At 37.8% G+C, this 21,025-nt stretch overlaps 1 protein-coding gene across 1 annotated transcript in view; it reads left to right on the top strand.

The window, feature by feature from the left end:
* PGAP1 (post-GPI attachment to proteins inositol deacylase 1) overlaps positions 1-21,025 on the top strand; it is a 34,341-nt gene that overhangs the window by 434 nt on the left and 12,882 nt on the right. The window contains exons 2-19 of the mRNA XM_014879388.2: positions 3,821-3,974; positions 6,587-6,762; positions 7,392-7,563; positions 8,652-8,812; positions 10,371-10,423; positions 10,600-10,666; positions 11,691-11,796; positions 13,507-13,562; positions 13,688-13,771; positions 15,106-15,155; positions 16,658-16,709; positions 16,927-17,004; positions 17,917-17,992; positions 18,272-18,345; positions 18,437-18,488; positions 19,184-19,250; positions 20,122-20,230; positions 20,588-20,626. Coding sequence (XP_014734874.2) covers positions 3,821-3,974; positions 6,587-6,762; positions 7,392-7,563; positions 8,652-8,812; positions 10,371-10,423; positions 10,600-10,666; positions 11,691-11,796; positions 13,507-13,562; positions 13,688-13,771; positions 15,106-15,155; positions 16,658-16,709; positions 16,927-17,004; positions 17,917-17,992; positions 18,272-18,345; positions 18,437-18,488; positions 19,184-19,250; positions 20,122-20,230; positions 20,588-20,626 — 1,626 coding nt within the window. The remainder of the gene's footprint in view (positions 1-3,820; positions 3,975-6,586; positions 6,763-7,391; positions 7,564-8,651; positions 8,813-10,370; positions 10,424-10,599; positions 10,667-11,690; positions 11,797-13,506; positions 13,563-13,687; positions 13,772-15,105; positions 15,156-16,657; positions 16,710-16,926; positions 17,005-17,916; positions 17,993-18,271; positions 18,346-18,436; positions 18,489-19,183; positions 19,251-20,121; positions 20,231-20,587; positions 20,627-21,025) is intronic.

The following is a 21,025-nucleotide window of genomic DNA, read 5'->3' as shown; positions in this document are numbered from 1 at the left end:
GAAAGCGATGAAGAGCTGCCCGCCTGTAACCCAGCGGGGCGGTTCGTGCTCCACCGGTGCAAAACCTGCCCGCGATCGAAGCTGTCAGTGCATGGAGTTACCTGTGGCTCTGTGAAACCCCGGAGCTCACGCAGGTGTTGGCGGAGGGAGAGGCTGGGCCAGCTCCTCCGACAGCGCTCCCAGCACTGCCCGTGCCCAGGAGGCCGAGCCTCGCACTTCACGGCCCTTTTCATGACTTGGTAATGTGGAGTAAGCAGTGTGTCAAAACAGTGCATAACTGAGTTTTATTGGTGTATTTCTCAAGGTGGTGAACGGTGGTGCAAAGTCTTTTCGGTGAGCACTTTGGAGGTGGCGTGTCCCACAATGTACACGGGAGAGCTTGTAAATCCATCCGAGTCCCTCTTGTTTTGCTAACAGAGCCTTGTAGAAGTCTCTTTGAAAACCTGGGATCAATATAAGAGGAACTGCTCCTGGAACTGATGTTTTCCACAAGCTATTCTGGCTTAGTAGTGGAAGGATGCTAATGCATATTTTCAAGTTCATTGCTAATGCTGCACCATGCAGTTGTTAGAAAGCAATTTCTCTTTTTGATAGTAGTTCTTACTATCTTACAGCATTTTCTCTCTAATTAAAAGCATAATTGGTCAAGTTCTGAACATTCATTTTTCATTATCTGAGATCTAATAGTAATTATTTTAAATAACTGTTCAGAAGTAGGTTGCAGGCTGGCTTGCACAGTGAAGAAGATCTAAAAGCAAAACTTCAGTGTCTAAGTTCGTAATGAGGCAGAAAGTTAATTTTTGGATCTATTAACCTTCATTTGCTAACCTTGATACAGCCATCTTAGCCTAGAAAAGAGGAACTTGCTATGGCTACAGGGATTGTTTTGTCAGTGCTGTAGAACAAATTCGTTTAAGCAGTCATAAGTACTTCAATACTACGCAGCAAGTTTTCAGATCTCCTGGCAGCCAGAACCTACTTCAGCTTCAATCTGAAGCCAACCAACAGAAAGTTACTGGCAAAAATTTGTGTGATGTTACTGGCGGGTGCCTGAAATTGTCTGCCACACATCTTTTGTATTTACTCATTATGTAAGGGCTTACACTCCATGCATCTTTATTTAGGCGGGATGCAAGGCTTGAAGGTAGTTCCATGCAGGAGATGCAAGTTACAAATTGCTGTATTCCCCTCTGGAATTTCTCTTTCCTGAGCAGTCACTTTTAGCATGCAGAAAACAGTACTTTGGGCTGGGAGGCAAATTGTGGATTCGTTTGGGATTGCTAAGGTATTGTCCTTTACAAGTAGCTGTTTATTGTTGGAGGTATCTGTGCAGTGCTGCCTCACTAGGCAATGCCAGGGCGGCAGTTTCAGGTGGGAGGTACCTGTACAGGCATCCAGACTGCTATTACAAAACAAATAATTGCTTGAGCAATTGAATAGGAAGTTTAATTTCTTTTGTGTCTGTCAGTGTGGGTTAACTCAGCCAGCCTGTTAATTGATAATCTTTTTTTGCATGACTTTTAGAGTTGCAGTGTTTGAATTTAACCTGCCCATGTCCTGTTCAGCTGTTCTTGGCAAGACATTCAGAAGTTAGTAATGAGAACTTGTTCACATAAACCTAATTTCTTACCCGCCAGGCTGAAAAACGAAGCCTGCACTGACATTGTAAAAAGTTGCTGTAGCTCGCTACAACTGATTACATAAGCAGTGTCTTGGGAATTCACAGTTTCTACTTGCTGTCATGGAACATGAATGTCTCTTTTCCTTTGGAGTTATACATTGCCATTTTGTTACAATATTTAAATACTGTGATTTACAAAAAAACCTTCAACCCCTCAGTATTTTGACAGTACAATTCTCATGGGTTGTGTGGGTTTTTGTGTTTGACATTGCCCCAAGGAAGAATAGCATGTTAATCTTATGCTGCATAGAAGTTTTTGAAAAGACAAGGAACCAGGAAGTTTCTGTGGATGAAGAGTTGATTTGATTTGTCAGGAAGTCATATAAGACACATCTTGATGGCACTCTTAGTTTAGTAATGGGAACTGCTGAAAATTTTTTCATGTAATTTTGAAAGCCTTTGCAAGAGGAGCAGCAGAAAGGAATGAGAATGGGACAGTGAGGTCAGTGAAGCTGGAAAGGAAGGATGATGAAGAAAGGGACAAGAGCAAAGGATGATCTGAAGACCTAAGCCCTGAATGAAGCTTAAATCTTTTTGTTCTCAGTGAAAGAATTTAAGTCGTACTCTCTATTGTGTTAATGAACCAAGATAACTAAAATACTGTAAATAATACACACACATAGATATGTCTCATAGAATAGAGGTGGTTTTTTTAATGTATCTACATATATATATATATATATATATGTAATGAAAACAGTTTGCGAATAACCAATATACCAAAAAAATTGAAGGCTAAGGGGGAAAGAAAATAGTCATTAGCTGAGGAGAGCTAGAGAAGAACAGGGAGTGAGGGCACAGAAATAAAGCTAAATCACCTTTATGGTAGATGCAGCTGAGAGAAAACAGTAATTTGAATTAAAGATGCTTCTATTTCAGGGGAGCAATTAAGAGAGACTTTATCGGAGATTTCTGATACAAAACTGAGTTTAGTCTTGACCTTATTCTGTGTTACCTTTAAATGTAAATTACACTTTAATACATTTCTTTTTGTATTATTTATTTTTCTCTCAATTGTTGTAACATAATTATTCAAACATTGAAACAAGTGTATTTGCAGTCATCAAAGTTTTAGAAATCTGTATCTTAGAAACTCAGAGTTACAAACCAACCAACGTGTATGCAGATGTTAAACCAAAATAGTAGTAAGCAAGAACACATTTAATTAAGACAGTGCCATCTTTAAGAGATTGACTTACTGGTGTAAGATTAATCCTCACCTAGCCCTTGGGATCAAAGAGATCTTGTTGTTTTCTCTTTGGGAATCCTAATCCTGTGAATCAGATGTGTGCTAGGTTGGTGGGTTAGTTGTTTTTGTCTTTAGCACAAGACGTACAGCCTCCTTTAAAGTGAGAATTGGCATTTACGTTAGACCTTGAGTTGTTACAGAACCAGGTGGCTTGTCAGACCACACACCCAGCTCTGAAAATGAAACAAAAAGCACCAAATACCATGGGTTTGGTTTTTTTGCTGAGCCATATTGAGGTGGTTACTGCTGTTGTTTAAGCTCCCACGGCAGGTGACATTTCTGTAAAAATGAGCTAAGAGAATTCCCACGGCATCTGTAGTTTCCCCAGAGGTAACAGGTGTTACCTGGCAGTCCCCACATCACCCTGCTCTCGAGGTCTAGCTGTCCTGTCCTTATTCTGGGACCCATGGGAACGATTCCAGAGCCATTCCAGTGCATCAGGAAGTTAGCATCACTCACATGCCTCAGCTTCTCCTCTCCTGGAGAATTGGTGGGATTTTGACATGCCCTTTTTTTTCCCTTTCTGCCCCTATATTATAAGGCTGGATTTACTTAATGAATGAGCAGCTTTGATAGATACATAATTGCATCCATTTGCAGTTTGTTTCCAAGCTAGTTGAAGGTAATCACTGTTTAGAGTAAGTAACTGCAGAAATTCATTTTATACTTACTTAATACTTACTTAAACAGTTTGTTTGATATTCCATTTTTAATCAGTTTTTAAAAAAGCCAAATCCAGTTTTTCATTCTGTATTCTTTAGACTGTAATTTGCAACCGTAAAAATAAAACCACATAAGCCAGATCATTTAAATGGCTGGATAGCCACTGTATTTTCCTGTTTGTAACACTGTAAACAAGGTGTTTGTTTTCTTTTTAACTTTTACAATAGAAAATAAAGTTACCCAAGAAAACAGCTAGACGATACCCAGCATATGAGCTGTATCTCTATGGGGAAGGGAACTATGCTGAAGAAAACAAAAATCTCCTATTGACAGGAATTCCAGTTCTCTTTCTTCCGGGGAATGCTGGCAGTTACAAACAGGGTAAGTGTTCAGCTGAGTTATAGTTTTGTTACAAAAAAGCTCTCAGGTTTGTGCATTATGTAGTTTTCTGTTTGAAATAATACCAGAGTCATCATGGTTGATCATATTAGTCTGTTTAATTTCCAGCAGTCAAGAGACATGATTTTTGTTTGAAATCAGTCGAATGGTTAAGCTGTAATATTTTTCTGGAGCAAGCTTTTTGAAAGGCAGCAACAGTACAGTTTATGCTGTCCTCTGGCAGCACTGCACCCTTGCTGTAATTTTGATTGCAAACATCTAGTTGGTTTTGATTTGAACAATGTTTAGTGCAGTTAATGCCAAATAAAACATGACCTGAATTTGACTGGGAGAAACTGAACCATCTGTCATCTGTGATGTAAAGGAATTACACGTTATGGAGATCAGCATCATCTAAGCTTGCCCTCTAGTTTCATTATTCCCTACAGCTTTATATAGTGGTGTTTTTCCTTAACATCATCTTCCCACTTTACACACAGCCTCTTTCTTTTTCCCTCTTACATTTCTAGACTCCAAATTAAAAGCAGTAATAGTTTTAAAGCATTTTTATTTTTCATTCTGAACATCAAAACTAATGGTGCATGAAATTTTGTGTTTCAGTGTTTACTTTGGTACCTGCTATTCCTTCCAGTCTGGGTTTGTCAGTCTGTTATTTTTGTTCCCTAAAATGTGTTTTGAAACAGTAAATAACACTCTCATGATGTTAGAAAATGGATGTGTGTGTGTGGGGAAAACCAGCACAGTCTGAACCCTGATGTCTTACTGTGATAATTTTTCCTTATATTAGCACTAAACTTGATGATTAAATTACCTGATTTCAGAGAACCTTTAGAGAGCTGGGATTTTTTGAAAACGTACTTGCTTAGCTTATAACAGTGTAAAATATTTTACCAATTAGTGCTTTCAGAAAACCCATACAGACTTCCAGGCACAATAGCATCCAAAGAAGATTGCAAACATAATGATTATGAGAGGTGCCATATGGACTTTCGTGATTGTGCATCAAATATTGCAAATCTGTGAATTAATGCTGTCTATAAACACACGGCAGTACATCACTATGCAGGAAATAGAATGGTACTCTCAGGGCATTTTAGGAATCAAAAGGAAATATCTGAAGAACAAACAAACTAGGTGAATAGAAGTACTGCATGCCATAGGAGCAATAAATATTTTAGTAATGTTCTTTTTGAAATGGATTTAGGGAGACTGGCAATACATCATCTTTGCATTTTGCAAAACTTTTGTTAAAATTAATTCATACTTTGTTCAGAATTTATTGTGAGATTACATAATTTTATTCTGATACCTAGATGAGCAGAGGTGTTGCTATTGTAATTTGCATAGTTGTTTAAAATATATTCATATTTGCTGATCAGTGAAGACTGGTGCTGCTGCTGCCTTTGCTGGCCTTGTTATTTTCATAGAACCATTTAGATTGGGAATGACCTTTAACATCATGGAATGCAAGCATTAACCCAGCTCTCCCAAGCCCACCACTAAATCATGTCCCTGAGTGCCACATCTGGACAGGTTTTAAATGCCTCCAGGGATAGCAACTCCACCACTACCTTGGGCAGCAAGTTCCAATGTGTGACCACTCTTCTGGGGAAGAAACATTTCCTAAGATCCAATATAAATGTCCCCTGCTGCAACTTGAGGCCATTTCCTCTTGTCCTTTCACTTGAAAGAAGGGGCTCACTCACAACCCGCCTTCAGGAATTTTTAATGTGTTACTGGCAATTTTGAAATGTTAATTCTTCATCTTTCGTGGGCACTAAAATGAAATTTGTACAACATACAAAATTCAGACTTTGAGTGAAAGATGATGTGAGAAGGAGAATTCTGCAGTTCTCTCGACCTGTTGTACTCTAGGAAAATCTTGCTCCTGTGTGCTGGATTTGGGCAGCCCTCTATGACCATCATTTGTTATTTTATATAGGCACTTTTGGGACTTTCTCTTTTTATTTTTTTCTTCTGCTACTGTGCCTTCTTATTTGCAGCTGTTATTGTTCCCATCCTGCATTGTCTCCATGAGAACTTGGGGACAGTTCTGCACACAAAAGGCTGTATTAAATAGCCAGGCTTAGACAGGTCAGAAGCAAGACCTTGGAAAGCGAACATTTTCTCACTCAAGGTTTTAGTTGGACAAGTTTCCTTTAGGGTTTGGTTTTGCAATCCCCCATACTTAGCGGTATTTGGGAATGTTGTTGTCGAGTTGATGGCCTTCAAAGGAGTTTTAGGAAAGCCTAGCATTAGGAATGTCTCTACGGTTGAAATCAAGAATGCCATCTTGTCCTGGTGGCAGTAAGAAGGTGCAGATGAGATGAGAAAAGCAGCCCTAAGATGGAGGAACATAATAATCCTTGATTATTGTATAAATTTGTTCTTGACATAAAATATCTCTGTTGATAGCACTGAGCTGAAAAGAGATGGTTTGGTTTAGAATGTCTTGAGACATGAATGGCTTGAGGTGAAAAATGGATTTAATGTATTTTTTTTGTAATTGATTATGTATTTATGTGTTTTTCTGCTAAAAGGGTGCTAAGTAGTGGATGTTGGACTTTTCTAACTGATGTGGTTTCTTTTTCTAGTACGTTCTCTTGGCTCCATTGCACTTAGAAAAGCAGAAGATGTTGACTTCAAGTATCATTTTAACTTCTTCAGTGTCAACTTTAATGAGGAGTTGGTTGCATTGTATGGTGGTAGCCTGCAACGACAGACCAAGTTTGTGCATGAATGCATAAAAGTAATTCTTAAGTTGTACAGGGTAAGTAGTGACATGTGCTGAGTAATGTACTTCCATTTGGGAATGGAATTCTGGGCTGTCTCTCCTGCTGCAAAACTGAAGGGTGATGATGATTAGGGGAAGGAGACTTTATAATGTGTGTAGATATTTGAAGGTGATAATAATGCAATAGAGAATTGCTTTTCTTTAACAGATTTTTAGTACTTGTGACAATCCCAGAGTTTTGGTGAGGTTCTGTGTTGTGTTTCTAAATAAATACTTCTGTGCACAATGGATGCCTTTTTCTATTAGACATGTAAACATCTATAGCTTACTAAAGTATTTATATAGCACTGCCTTACATCCAGTTTTCTCTGGGAAAGTTCTTTGATGTCCTCTGTTCCTAAAAGTCTCAGAGATTAAAACAAGCTTAAGTTTGTTAACACAGTCTACACAGTATTTCCTTTTGAGCTGGATACTTCATTTTAAGCAGATTCTCATGAGATAGCAAGTAAAATTTTATTCAATTTGTAAGCTTATTAAGTTGATGCTAATTCATGTTGTCCTTGAAAGACAATAAGTTAATTTGGGGGGGAGGGGGAATCTACAGCTAATAAGAACAGATCAATGTCAAATTTGTTTCTGATGTGTCTGATTGCTCTTTGCTGAAGGATCAAGAATTTGCACCGAGCAGTGTAACAATAGTTGGGCATTCCATGGGTGGTCTTGTTGCAAGAGCCTTGCTCACTCTGAAGAATTTTAAGCCTGAACTTATAAACCTGCTCATTACACAAGCCACACCTCACATTGCACCTGTAATGCCTTTAGACAGATACCTTACTGGTGAGTATTGCACTTGTCTAATCCCACTGTATTTCTTTATTGATCCTCTCAAGCTTTAGTGGAGAGATTCTTGCAAATCAACAGCAAAATGTGCTGCTTTATTTACTGTAATTAATCTGTTCCTTTGTTACTCAGGTAGTTGAGGGTGCCAGGATTCTCAGAGAAAGTCAAGTGTCATATAAAATGGATTATGTGGACTTGAGTTTCTGTGTGAGGCCTGGAGCTCTCAATAATTTGTAATTTAATAAGTTGCAGGGTATGTTACTAAATTTGTAAGCTTTCCAGTGAATGACATATTTTCTTTTTTTTCCTCCTTTTTTAAAACCTGACCTCTGTAATGACTTTTATCTTTATTGAATGAGATAGCGTTACTTCAGTAGAAGGTGCTAAATTTAATGTTTTTCATACACAAAGGTTGTAGAGGTGAGAAAATAACTATAGTTGTAAATACATATTTTAAATAATTACAAAAAAGATCATGTTTTCCCTCAGCTAAATAACTCTGGCATACAAATAAAGTACAATCATTACACATGTACTGTACACTTCCTGAAAAGCTAGATTTGATTAAACTATACTGATTAAAAATGTGTTTAGTGATAATTGTGCTGCTACATGTAGATACTGAGGGAATTGGTGAAGGAATGGGAACAGACATTAATTTTCATTATTCTCTGTGACACCCAAGAGGAATGGATTATCTTTAGCTGCTGGATTTGGTTTATTGTGCTTGTATTAATTCTCCATCCTAGAACTGATTTCAGTGCAATGCTTCTTCCTTACTGACTGTTTCTGAACTTCAAGTAAATCTGTGTGTGTCCTTCAAATAAACCTATGGATTGCTACTCTAACAATATATGTGCTCAGCTGATACAGAAAATGTATCTGTCTTTCCTAACTGCTCTCTCCTTGGGTTAAAACAATCATTTTCCTCTCTTACATGAATCAAGTGATAATCAGAGCTCAAATATCTCCAGGGGGGCTTACAGAAACTTTTAGGTAATGTTTATATAGCTTTTTTTTTTTTTTTTTTGGTATCTCAAATAGGCTTATGGGAAAATTGTGATTGATTTTAATATATTTTATAGATTTTTATACAGCTGTAAACAATCATTGGATTCTAAAGGCCCAAGATTTAAGAAATTTAACTACCCTTTCTGTGGCGGGAGGATTCAGAGATTACCAAGTTCGTTCAGGACTGGCTTTTCTACCAAGATTGAGTCAACATGACAGTGCCTTATCTGTTGTGGTAAAAAAGCAAACTGTTTTTTTTGGTTTTGCATGGAACTGTGTTGGATAGTTATTTATGTAATGCATGTATCAGTGTCTATACGGGCAGCATAGTGTAAATAAATATGAAAATACTGCATGTTAAAGCATTAAATGGATACTGTGCGGTTATAAAATCCTAAATAGTTGATGTAGTCTAAATGAGCCTTCACTGGAGGAGTACGTCTGGCAGTGATTGGAATTATCTATCACTTGGTACTGTTTCTTCTTACCACCTGCTTGCACTTCTTCACTTCCAGAACTCAGGTTTTATTTCCCTGTGGGTTTGCAAGATATGTGTATATGGAGAAAGGTGAATGCAGTATAGGAGTAGAGTGTTCTATTATAAAAGAGAGCTCTGGCATGGCACCTTCTTTTTGTATTTGTTGTTTTTCAAAGAATTTAGGGATAGAAAGGATGTAGAGGATTATCAAGTCCAATGTTCTGCTTTTTGAGGCATCTATCCTTTCAAAATTAATTCAGGGTCATCAGAAACTATTTAGGTTTGTTGTTCCATCCCTTCTCCATCAACTTGTTCCCTACATGGAGAATGTGGAAAACACTCACAAGGAGGGGGAAAATTTGTAATTTTCAACTTCCATGTACTGCAGAAGCCAGTTTTTAATGCTTTTCTTCTGACATCTGCTTAAAATGTTACATGAAATAGCTGTCATTCCCTTGGTGTTTACCTCCCTGTGTGTTGTACAGAAAGCTGTCTATAAATAGGCTCAGCTCAGATCCTGCTAGGCCAAGAGGATTAACTCTGCATTCCCTTTGTCCTAGTAACCCTTCTCTGCATCTGCTCTACTTTCATTTCTCTTGAGTGTTGGTGACCAGAATTTTGCATGAGATTTCCTGAGTAGTGGTACCAGTTATTTCTGGTTTTTGTTTTGTTTGGTGGTGTTGTGGTTGTTATTGTTCAGTTTGGTTTTTTTTTCCTTCCTAATGATGCATTAATAGTTCATAGTTTATTTGATTCATGTTGAGCAGTAGGTTGATGAGCTCCATTTGTGGGAGGTTTTTTTGATATTGTTAGTCCCTCAAATGTAATACATGAAATCCATTTAAAGCAAGCAATAGCTTCAGACTGTCCAGTTCTTTCTCTGTGGTGTTCTGATGGCTTTTTCTGTTGAGGACACCCTTGGTTTTTCAACAACAGCTTTCATGGGCATGCTGCTATTCTTGGGTGCCAGGATCAGTTATTAAAATAGTAAGATTAGTCATAGAAGCAGTCTTTGAAGAAATTTTTGGTAAGTTCCCTCCACTCCATTTTCTGCCCTTTCACCATTAGTCTCTGCTATCCAACATAGATAATTTGGGAATTTTGTTTTATAATTTCCATCTTGCACACGCTTCAGTGCTTGCAAGATTGGTGACTGAAGAAGTCATTGTACCCTAAGCCCTGAAACTCTTTAAGATAAAGGCTGTTCTTTTTAATAATTGTGCAAATACGTTTATATAAGGAGGGGAAAGGTTTCCATGTAAATTTAGAATGTTGAGTACTAACAAAAGCTTAACCTTTTTCTTCACCCAAACAGAGCTCAGCTGTGCCTAGAGCTTGGGCCTCAACTGACCATCTCTCCATAGTGTGGTAAGATAATGGAACAAAGGTTAATTGACTGACTATGCATAGCTCTCTTCTCTACTTTTACCACTTTCTACCATAATTTAACTTCAGTTTAATACTATGGTGAAGTCTCTTCTGACCAATTTTATCACCCTGGATCTTTCCTTTCTAGATTTAATTTTACTTATTCTGTCTTCTAGGTGCAAAGAACTGATCCTGGCTACCATTAGAGCTTTTTTTGATCTCATAGATGAAAACACAAGGCAGGTCTGTATATGTGATTGCTGTATATTTTCCCATCACACTTTCTTCTTCCATCTCAGAACGTTTAATCCCTATCTCCCTATTTTACAGAAAGCTCTTTTCTGATTATTCTAAGTCATGCTGAGAAAATAGTTTCTATTTTGTACCAGTCACTGAAAAATCCCTTTGTGCTGTTTGACCAAAGAGTCAGAAATAACAAGGTGTTAGCTCAGTTTTCATTACTGACTGCTTTATAGCTGAGCTGTGGGCTGAATATTTCTTCATAAAGCAGCAGTTCAGTTGACCTTGCACCAGGATAAATAAATTTTGTTAGATCTGTAGCTGTTAATTTGACCCCTTGATGTGTACATAAGAGCAGAGCCCAAGACACAGAAGAGGAAGAATTTTAGGTGTTCCTTCTGAGGCTGTTTGGGACAGACTCCTCTAGCTTTTCATGTGTACTCATTTTAACGTGTGATTTAGAGAGACAAAAAGAGGAGTACAGTTGTTCTGCAGCACTGACTGTGCTAGAGGGTAAAACTTTGCAGAAATCAATTATAATGGCCACAGTTTGGGAAAGTGGAATAGAGAAAAATTAGTCCTGGAAGGCTTATTTGGAAAAAGCAAAACCACACTGATCAAACAAACAAGCAAAAGTGAATCCAAGTGTAGCTATACAGCTGGATATGTGAACCTGGATTAGCTGCAATGTAAGAATTTTTCTTAAGTTCTGGCCTGAGTGTCATTTCAGGAAGAATGCATTGTCTATAAAGGAAGTTTGATGGAATGGTTTCCTGGTGTTATGTGTAGGTGAGAATGTAAAACTCCTGAAACTTTTGGCTGGGCTTTATAATGTGTAGATTTTCTGTATTGTAGTGATTGACTGTTGATGGCACTTCAGAGTATTAAATTTACAACAGAAAGGATTCAATGACTTCTAATAATCTCTCCTGCCTTCTGTCCCCAAAACTATATTGCTAACTGTGATCATGAGATGATCTTAAATCACACACATTGGTAAAAAATTGATAATGTGCTCTTGTTCTAGATAACTGAGGATCCAAAGAAGAGAATGTCTGTACTGAACCACCACTTTGTGAGACACCCTGCAAAGATGTTTGAGGAAAATCCTGAAGCTTTTACAAACCTCACAGGTGTGCAGCAGTTGTCTTTTGAACAGGATTCAGTGATACTCCTTTGTTAATGGTTAATTTTCTCACTAACAAAGTTTCAGAGTACACTTTGTCCTTCTTCAGACATACTAAAACAATATACAGGTTATAGACCTAAGCAATCTGTTTTATTTGGTTTTGATATTTAAGTGGTTAACGGGGTAGGTGCAAAAATCTGTCAGTTCTCTATAGCTTGCATTCTGAGGAGTCCTATTTACACCACGTTGTCCGGTAGAAAATCTCAGAAACTGGGAATTGCTGGGTGTCAAAAGGGCAGTCTTATCTACAGTGCTTGCAAGAGGGATTGGATGAATGTTGCAGAGCCATTGTGGTAGTGTTGTGCTACTCATGAAAATCCTGAATATTCAGATGTGCTTCATCAATCACTCCCTTTTTCCCATGACATGGCAGGGTGAAATGAACCATTCACTAAGGGTTTCCTTTACAGTTCCTTCCTGAGGATGCAGAGTTAAAAGTGAGAGATTTTGACTGCATGGAGTCTTAAGGATTAAACACAGCTTTTGCAGGGCACAGCTTTATTTTGCTGAAGTGGACTGAACCATTTTATGCAAACCCTTTTATTTCAGGACTTTTCTCAATGTAAGACACTGCAGAAGTACAAATGTATCTTGTACTTTGGTGTCCAGTCTTGGGCACCCTCTTACATGAAGGCGTTTATGCATTGGCATCTCCTGAAATGAGTATGGAGCAAAAGATCACCAAAATAGGCAGTTCCTGGAACACAAGAAATGGGGGAAAGAGGCTGAGTGAACTGAGGATTTTCACCCTAAAGAGAATGCTGAGGGGGATCATGCTGCTGTCTTCAGCTACCTAATGAAAAATTGGAGCGTTAGATTTTTATCAGAGGTTCACAGTGGTAGCACAACTGGCAGTAGAAATCGTGTTGTAACAAAAGACATTCTAATTAGGTATTAGGAAAAAATATTTCACCAGGAAGGGGGTCAAACACTAGAACAGGTGCCCAGAGAGGTTGTGAAACTGATGTTTTGGGAGGGTTGCCTTTTCTTGTGTCAGTTTTTAGCAATAAGAAAAATTGGTTTAAATTGGATTTCATATTTGTGTCTTCCTATTTGTGGTGACCCATTGTTAGCTGAATTTCTGTCATGGACTTGTTACTCTCCTTAAATGGAAGGAAGATACAACTTCTTTGCATGAAAATTGGCATTGTTTGTACTCTGATCTCTTCATTATTGTCTTACTCTTTTTCCCTAGCCATATCTTTAAACTGCTTCTGGTTTTTTGTGTGTTGTTCATTTGGCTGATGTTCTTCTGCACAAGTTTCTGTATTAGCTTTCTTAAAAGGCTGACAGGAACAAAGACTGGGGCTGTTTCTAATGTTGCCTCATCAGTAATCAGTCACCCTATAATTACACTAATATAATTTGATTTATTTGTTTTGTTGCCTTTATTTTGTTTCAAGATCTGTGGGGTTTTTATTTTGCTGTTAATATTTAGTAACAGGATCTTAGGGCTTTATTGTTTCCTGTGTAACTGAGGATAACTGTTGCATGTAATTGTAAGCAGTAGCCATCTTCAGTATTGATTAAAGCACATAAAGCTTGCATCCATGTATAGATAGGAGATAAGTCCTTGGTGTTCAGTAAAATACAAGATTTTGGATGTAAGGACAATCGTTCCTGCAGTGCATCATACTAAAATATTTATTTTTAGGAGCTTTCATGTGGATTACAGTCAAAGGCTCAAAATGGACTTACTCAGTTTACAATGTAAGTCATTTTCCCCCCCATTGTGGTTTGATGTTTATGTTTCTATTTTTATTTTGGTTTTTTTGTTGGGGGGGGTGGTTTTGGGTTGGTTTTTTTTTTACTAATGAGCTCTTTTTTTCTTAAAGGATTCTGATGGAAAATATTTTGCATTTCCTCTTGCAAGCCACAGAAAATCATACAGTCATGTTTACTGTGAAAATAGTATGTTGGTGAGAAAATACTTCTTTAATGTCTGGAGTTGGTTTATACAGATGTGTTTTTAAAATCCATTTGCTGCAGTTCTAAGACAGCTAATGAGCAGCTGTTGAAATTGCTGCCATCCATTTACAATCACAGCCTAATGCATGTCAGAGGTACTACCTGCTTTAGCATGTCACACTTAGTATTCAAGATCTGAAACCTTCAATGCCACCTGAACCTCAGATGTTTTCTTTCTGACTCTTCTGGTTAGCTGTACTTTACTGTGTCCTTTAATTCAGTGCAGTTCTGTATTGATGGTTTTGAAGGAAGAAGTTGTTTTTAGTGCTGCAGTGTTTTTGCCATACTTCTAATTTGGGAAAGCTGTTTATAGGTTTGCTTTCCCATAATAAAATTTAAGTGAGCCTGAAAGGCTACAGAGATCTTTCACTAAGCAGGGAAAGTGAATGGAAGACAGATGAGGAGACAGCACCATCTCAGTTGTCTCTTATGGAGAGGAAACACCATAATGTGCATTTCTTGTATTTTTAGCTTGAGACACATACATTCAGCCAAATTTTTTCCAGTTTTTTATACAAGAATGAATTTAATCTCTTGGCAAACTGAAGATGGATAAACACATTTTCAGAATCACGTATTTGACATTAGTGGCAAGAAAATTGAGATGCTTTCCTGTTTCATCCTGCCTGTCCCTATTGCCTCTCCTCCTCTTGCCAAAGATACCATTCATACCACCACTGTGAACAACTGTCTGTGCTTGGAGCTTTTCTAATTGTCCTTCTCAATGCACCTTCAGTGTTTACATGTATGTTGTGATCTTAGCTGTGCTTTGATAGGATGACTTTTGCCCTTGTTATAATGTCTGAAACACATGCCTAGTACAGCTTGAGAAGGAGGAAGGAGTACAAAACAAATGTGTCAGAGCTGCTTCACTATTGCTTCAGAACACTTAAATTGTCAAGGGACAGAGCAGTAGAATGTTAATATATAAAGTATTCCTCTACTGCTTAAAAAAACTACCCTGAGATGTTTGTTTTACTTAGAGTTTAAACATGATATGTAAGATGGATATTTTTTAAAGAGAAATTAGGAAAGCTTGTTTGCTTAATCTTGTATTTATTAATACAAAGGGTGGCAAATTGAAGTTACTTAAAATGGTTCCTAGAAACCCCCACCGATTCACTCTAAAGCCTCAACTTTCCTATAATTGCAAGATTATTATATCAGTCCTTTAATTATCATCAGTTTTAACTCCTACATTGCTTGAAGTAATCAGTATTTGTAATATATTTAGAAATGCAATCACACATAGGTAATGTAGTATTTTATGGTATTGACTTTACAGGACACAAGTAGCTGGATTTTTGGCTGCATGAACACTAATTCATCAATGTGGTGAGTATGAACAGTTCCTGTTCTGTATTCAAAAGGGTTCTATCAGACTGTGCTTGAATTTAAAGCATATAAATTATCCTTGGTAGGAAAGGATTGGGAAGTAAAATTGTTATTGTAAATAATTCATGCTTTCTATATCACCAGGAAAGCAGGAAAGAATAGCTTTTCCTAAAATAGGTGATATTCTTCTTCATGGAGCTGTATTTTTGACCTTCATAGCAAGAGCTGGAGAGGGCCCTTTCACAAGGGCATGAGGTGGCAGAGCAAGGGGCAGTGGCCTTAAATAGACAGGGCAGGTGTAGATGGGATATCAGGGAGAAGTTGTTCACTGTGAGCAGCTCTCCCATAGAGGCTGTGGATGTCCCATCCCTGGAGATGCTCCAGGCCAGGTTTGATGGAGTCCTGAGTAACCTGATCTGGTAGAGGATGTCCCTGCCCATGGCAGAGCTGTTGGAACTAGATGGTTTTTAATGTCCTTTTCAACCCAAACCACTCTGTCATTCTGTTTCTTTAGAATCCTGTGACAAAAGACATCAAATGTCACACAGTGGATTAAAGCATCTCTTTCTTATTTCAAAGTTGCTTCTGTCATATGAAAAAATATTTAGAAGGGTGGGTGGTTTAGTGGTTATTTGTTATGACATTCGTTACCAAATGGATTTAAAACATTGTCTTAGCTTACATTTGTAAAGTAAATTCATTCTACCCTTCAAATTAGGGAAGGCTTCCAGGCAAAATTGAATTAGCAGAGTGTTTATCTGTTCTGGGATCACTGAGGTGTACAGCCAGAGTCTTGCCTCCAGCAGATAGCCAGATGTCAAAATTACTTTTTCCTGATCCAAGAAGTTGGCTGTTACTCTTTTGTATAGCCTTTGATCAGCATGAAGTGCACGTTAGCCAGGTCAGGACTGGTACTTAAACCTCCTCTAATAATAGGGGATTTGCTGTGGACTGTGTCCCGAGGTGATGAACAGTATTTAGAGAAACAGCAGTAGCCTGGTATTCAAAAAATCAAAACTTGGAGTGACCAAATGGATGTGTTGCAGTTCAGTGTGTGGGCATGTTTTAGAACTGCTGCAAAATCTTTAACAGCTAACAAACTTTTTATTTATATGATCTCTTTTAGATATTTCCATAGGAAAATTTGTGCTTTTAAGGTTTAACAGATACTAATAAAAGTGCATGGTAATTCAATGCTAATGCAGTTTTAGCTCATGAAAGGTTTTCATTTTGTGTCTGAAGTTGCCTGGCTAATACATGCTGCAGATTTTCTGTATGACAGAGTTGGAGTTTTGCATGGCTTGGTTTTGCACAAACAAGATTTGCACTCTCTGAAATTACTGTAGTTTGATAAATTACTGTGGTAGCAGTACAGCCAAATTTCTTCTCAATTTAAAATGCTAATTCAGAGAGAGAGAGATGCTGGTATATTGATCCACTGCCATAATGCTGGGCCTGCACAATGAATATGCTCATCCTTTAATGTGCATGAATTTTTACAGCCTGGAAGCTGCTGATTTATCCTGGAGAGCTGAGTTACTTCCAACCACCAAGGTAAGTGTGTACCTAACTTGTAAGAGGGAGAGGTGCTTCAGGAGGTGGTTGCAAGTCAGAGGGGAAGGAACTGTTCTGTTTGGAGCATTGGAACAGGTTGTATTCCATAGGAAGAGAGTCCAAGAGGTAGACAAGTGGGAGTTGGCAAGGGGAGAGCTGAGGAGTGTGTTCATAATGGCTTTTCTTCTTCTTTCTTTCTTTTTCCTTCCTTTTTAAGGTTGTAATGCTGAAACTTTTGGACTATCCTTCTTTGTCCCACATTGTCATTCAGGTACCACCTGCAGCTGGCAATAAGGTAAAAAAATGATGACATTCAGGGATTGCTTGCTTTGTGTATTCATCGCTTTCAGGTGCTTTCCTCCTTATGACAGGAGGAAAAGGAAGTATATTAAATATGTGTTAAGTTACTTTGAGAAACCATAGACCCACACTGTAGTGTGGTTTGAAAGTAGCTTTTAGCTTCTGTAAGCTCAGAAACACTTTTGATAAAATACCAAACAACAAGGCATGAATAGCATTTGAAACATGTACAAAGCCACAGTTCCCAAATCAGTTCTTAGAGTTCTTGGGGATTCTAATAGTAATCTTCCTTATTTTTCTTAATACTCTGTTTGTTTCCCTGAATGTTCATACCTTTGAACAGTCATTTCTCTTACCCAGGTTAGCAGAGAATATAGATAGTGGAAGGCACCACACCTGGATTTTGGGAGGCATAGGTCAGATAGCTCTGCAAGCTCTTAAACCCCAAATGATGTAGTGGACTGAGTAGTGCAGAATTTAACCGTTTAAATCTCACAAATGAGATGGATATCTTTGCATCAAGGGCTCTCAGGGACATTTGAAGGCTTAGTGTGTTACCCATCTGGATCTGGCACACCTTTCCAGTTAGTCCTGGAAACGACAGAATCTGAATTGGAATTTCCAGTCTAATTAGATCTGACGTTGCTTTCTGTGATACAAATACAGTCTCTGACTGTGGTATAATAATCCATGATCCAAAAATTATTCATGGCACAAGTGAGTGTGATGTTCTTCTCTGAGTGTATCTGCAGACAGTTGTGACATCTTGCAGTGAAATTAGTAATGCACAGTGTTCAGGGTAAGCAAAGACAGAGGAGAGATCACTTGGGAAATGTAATTTGGCAAATATAAAGGCTTCTAGTCTTGTGTTTGGTTTAGATCTGTTTTTTAATATTCTCAATTGCAGTATACTTTGGGCTGTGAATTCTTCAAAGAGGACTCCAGAACAGTACAGCTCCCTGTAACACATCTTTTTTCATTTGGTAAGTACAGCAATATTGCTTTTGGAAAAAAATTGAAAACTAATATAACTAACCTTTGGATAATAAATGTGCCTAAAAATGTCAAGTCAGGAGGTTTTCGGGGGTTGTTTTTCACTAAAGCTAACACTGCTTTTGTTAGTAACAAAGAAATAAGAAACATGGGTGTTTAGACTAACAGATATGAAAATATGTCATTCTCCTGGAAAATAAATAATCTGAAAATGTAGTGAGTTCTCAGATAATTTTATCTAATAAGTGAGAATATTACATCCTTTACAGGGCTTTCTTCAAGCAAAATTCTATTAAATTCAACTGGATTACTTTACAATGTACAGCTCCAGCACTTCAACCAAGTAAGAATGCTATGAAAGTTTTTAAGGTAATGTGACTACTGTTTGTTTGTCTGGAGAAAAGTGAGTGACTTCTGGTTTTTTTATGTTCTAGATATATCAAGCTTTCAAAATTTCTATAGACAGCCATTGCCAGTCACTCAAAGGTAAATAGAAGTCTTCTAAAGTACATATTTATAAAACAAATTGTTGAAAATTTGTAGAAACTAAAGTCTTCTCATGCAGTGGAGTTCAGGCAATACTGTCATAATCTGTTCTAATGTGTCTGCTGTTATCTCTCACTTCCCACTTTAAAAGGGATGAACGAAAATGAGGAATTAGTCCCTTAATTTTTGTTTATCTTACTTCCCAGCAAAGGGAAGTTGAACTTCCCTTATATCAGGATTCTGCCTTATATTGAAAGTGTTTCCTGAGAAAAGCACATTTGGCTAGGATTTTTATTTGCTGATAATGGGACTCAAATTTGAATGTTGACCTACCTAAGCTTAAACAGGATGGGTTGCTAAAGAACCCTGTTCATAAAACAAAAAAAGAAAGTGCTGAATTTTATTAGACTGAGATTTTGTTTCATACTGAAAAGCAGAACTCTTCTCACAACTGTTCTTCCTTTAAACATTGATGTCTCACTGTCTTGTCCTGTAACAGCCTGAGTTTAAAAAAGCCATTTTTGTTTGCTGCTAACTGCTCTGATCTGCATTGCAATGTCAATTGCAATGTAACTGCAAGCCCAGTGTAGTGATCTGTGTGCCACCTTTGTTTTACTGGCCCTGTAGTTTTTAGAGTCAGTTGGCACATCTGGTTCTTAATTAAGTTTATGTTTTTTAATGCTGTTCCATTTCAGAAAGAAAACCTAGTGTTTACAGACTTCATATCCCCTGGTCATATGAAGACTCAATAACTGTAGCGAAGTAAGGATTAACAATTAATAACTTCTTGATATGTTTTTTGAAGAATATTTGCATCCTGTTGTAATATTTCTGATGTGAGACAGTTTCTTCAGTCTTAAGTGTTTGACTTCTGCATCTTTTCCTCATTTACTTTTCTGCCCTTGTTGACTAAGTTGTTTTGACTTTTCCTAGAATAAGAATACCTACTAATCGTTTGCTTAATGGTTCTCACTAATTTTCTTGAAAACCAAGTCAGATATGCTGGTCTGAAATTCTCAGGATAATCACTGACCCCCTCATGAGTGGAGAACAGTGGCTGTTCTGGATGCTGGCTTCCTCCAGAAAGCCAGGGTTTGGATCACACAGCAGCCCCATGTTTGCTTCAGCTGCATAGTCCTGACAAAATCAAATGATACAGCTTGAAATATATTTGTCACTTCTGAATTTGAACAACCAGACTGTATTTTAGATGATGGGAAAACTGTATTTCTAGCTTATTTTAGAAGTCTTAAGGATACCTCACAATTTCCAGCCCCGTGTTTTCCAGCAGCATAATACTTGCAGGAAACTGAATTGTGTTCTTGACAATCTGTTCTTCCCATTCCTGGCACTCAGCATATTTACATGCTCTGTGAGGCAGGGTGTTCACTGAACTTGTCTGCTTTCCTTAGTGCCATGTCCCTCAGTAGCTCAGAGGAGAGGGAATTGAGGATGTCACATAGTTCTGTGTGACAGGATGAACAAGTTCCTTTCACCATTTTGCTCATCACAGCTTGTGGTGACACTTGGTGTGGTGGATCTGCTTTGTGTGCACTCGTTGAAGACTGAGACAGGTTTGATTTTTCTGCTTGGTTATAAGGACAGCAAGTGACCATGTAACTTGCTGTTTCAGAGTTCCATCTCTTGCTGAGATTTCTGCCAAACTGCACATTGCTCAGCCTCACAATGACAGCAGCCTTCCAGAGTTAATCATCTACTCTTCTCCAGACTGTCAGTATGAAGTGAGTAAGACAGTTTTATTTTATAGCTAGTTTGCATTGCTGGGTAATTTTTGCATAATTCAGTCTTTTAAACCATAACTAATTAATCTAAATAAATACTAAGCAAATCTAAAGATGGGCTCTTTGGCCTTTTTGACATGTAGTGTGTGTTGTAAGTATTTTGCAACAGCTGGGTTAGTATTGAAAGTTGGACTCTAAAGCTTTGAAGCATTTGCTTTTAACTGTCAGTAGTAAGGTGTTACACATTTTAGTTGTGGGATTGCTGTGTTCTAAAACTTAAGTTTGCTTCTTAAGAAGTGAAGTATTTTGTCCTTATGCTTTCCATTGTATGAAACAATATGTTGTTTTTTTTTCAAGGTAATTCTCAAGACATCACTTCTACAGGTTCTTGGGCAGGTAAGAAAACCTAATACTATTTTTTTTTTATGTCAGTAGCATCTATAGAAATTTTTACTTCCTCCCTTCCTTACTGCGACATTTCAGATTCCTTTTTGATGCCAAGAGGAGCACAATTCAGTGATCATTTTGCAACGTTATCCCTTGGCAAGGATCCCTCCCAGACAAATATCAGGCCCTGGTCCTTAGAGGAGCAGAAAAGCTCTCTAGCTCTAAAGAGCTGCTGTAAATGTGGAGCGTGTGGCTTTGTGGTGAGCTCGATATCTGTAGGTCACTTTAACTTTCTTGCCTGATGAGTCAGTGGTGTTAAAACTTTAAAATACATTTGGCATCAATTAAGTTGGGGGAAAAAGTCTAAGTAGGTCCATATGCTCCTTTTCAACAAATCTTCTTTGGTTA

Source organism: Sturnus vulgaris, chromosome 7 (assembly GCF_052056855.1).
Source record: "Sturnus vulgaris isolate bStuVul1 chromosome 7, bStuVul1.hap1, whole genome shotgun sequence".
NCBI lineage: Eukaryota > Metazoa > Chordata > Aves > Passeriformes > Sturnidae > Sturnus > Sturnus vulgaris.
Note: the sequence above shows the minus strand (reverse complement) of the source record. Positions and strands in the feature narration are given on the sequence as shown.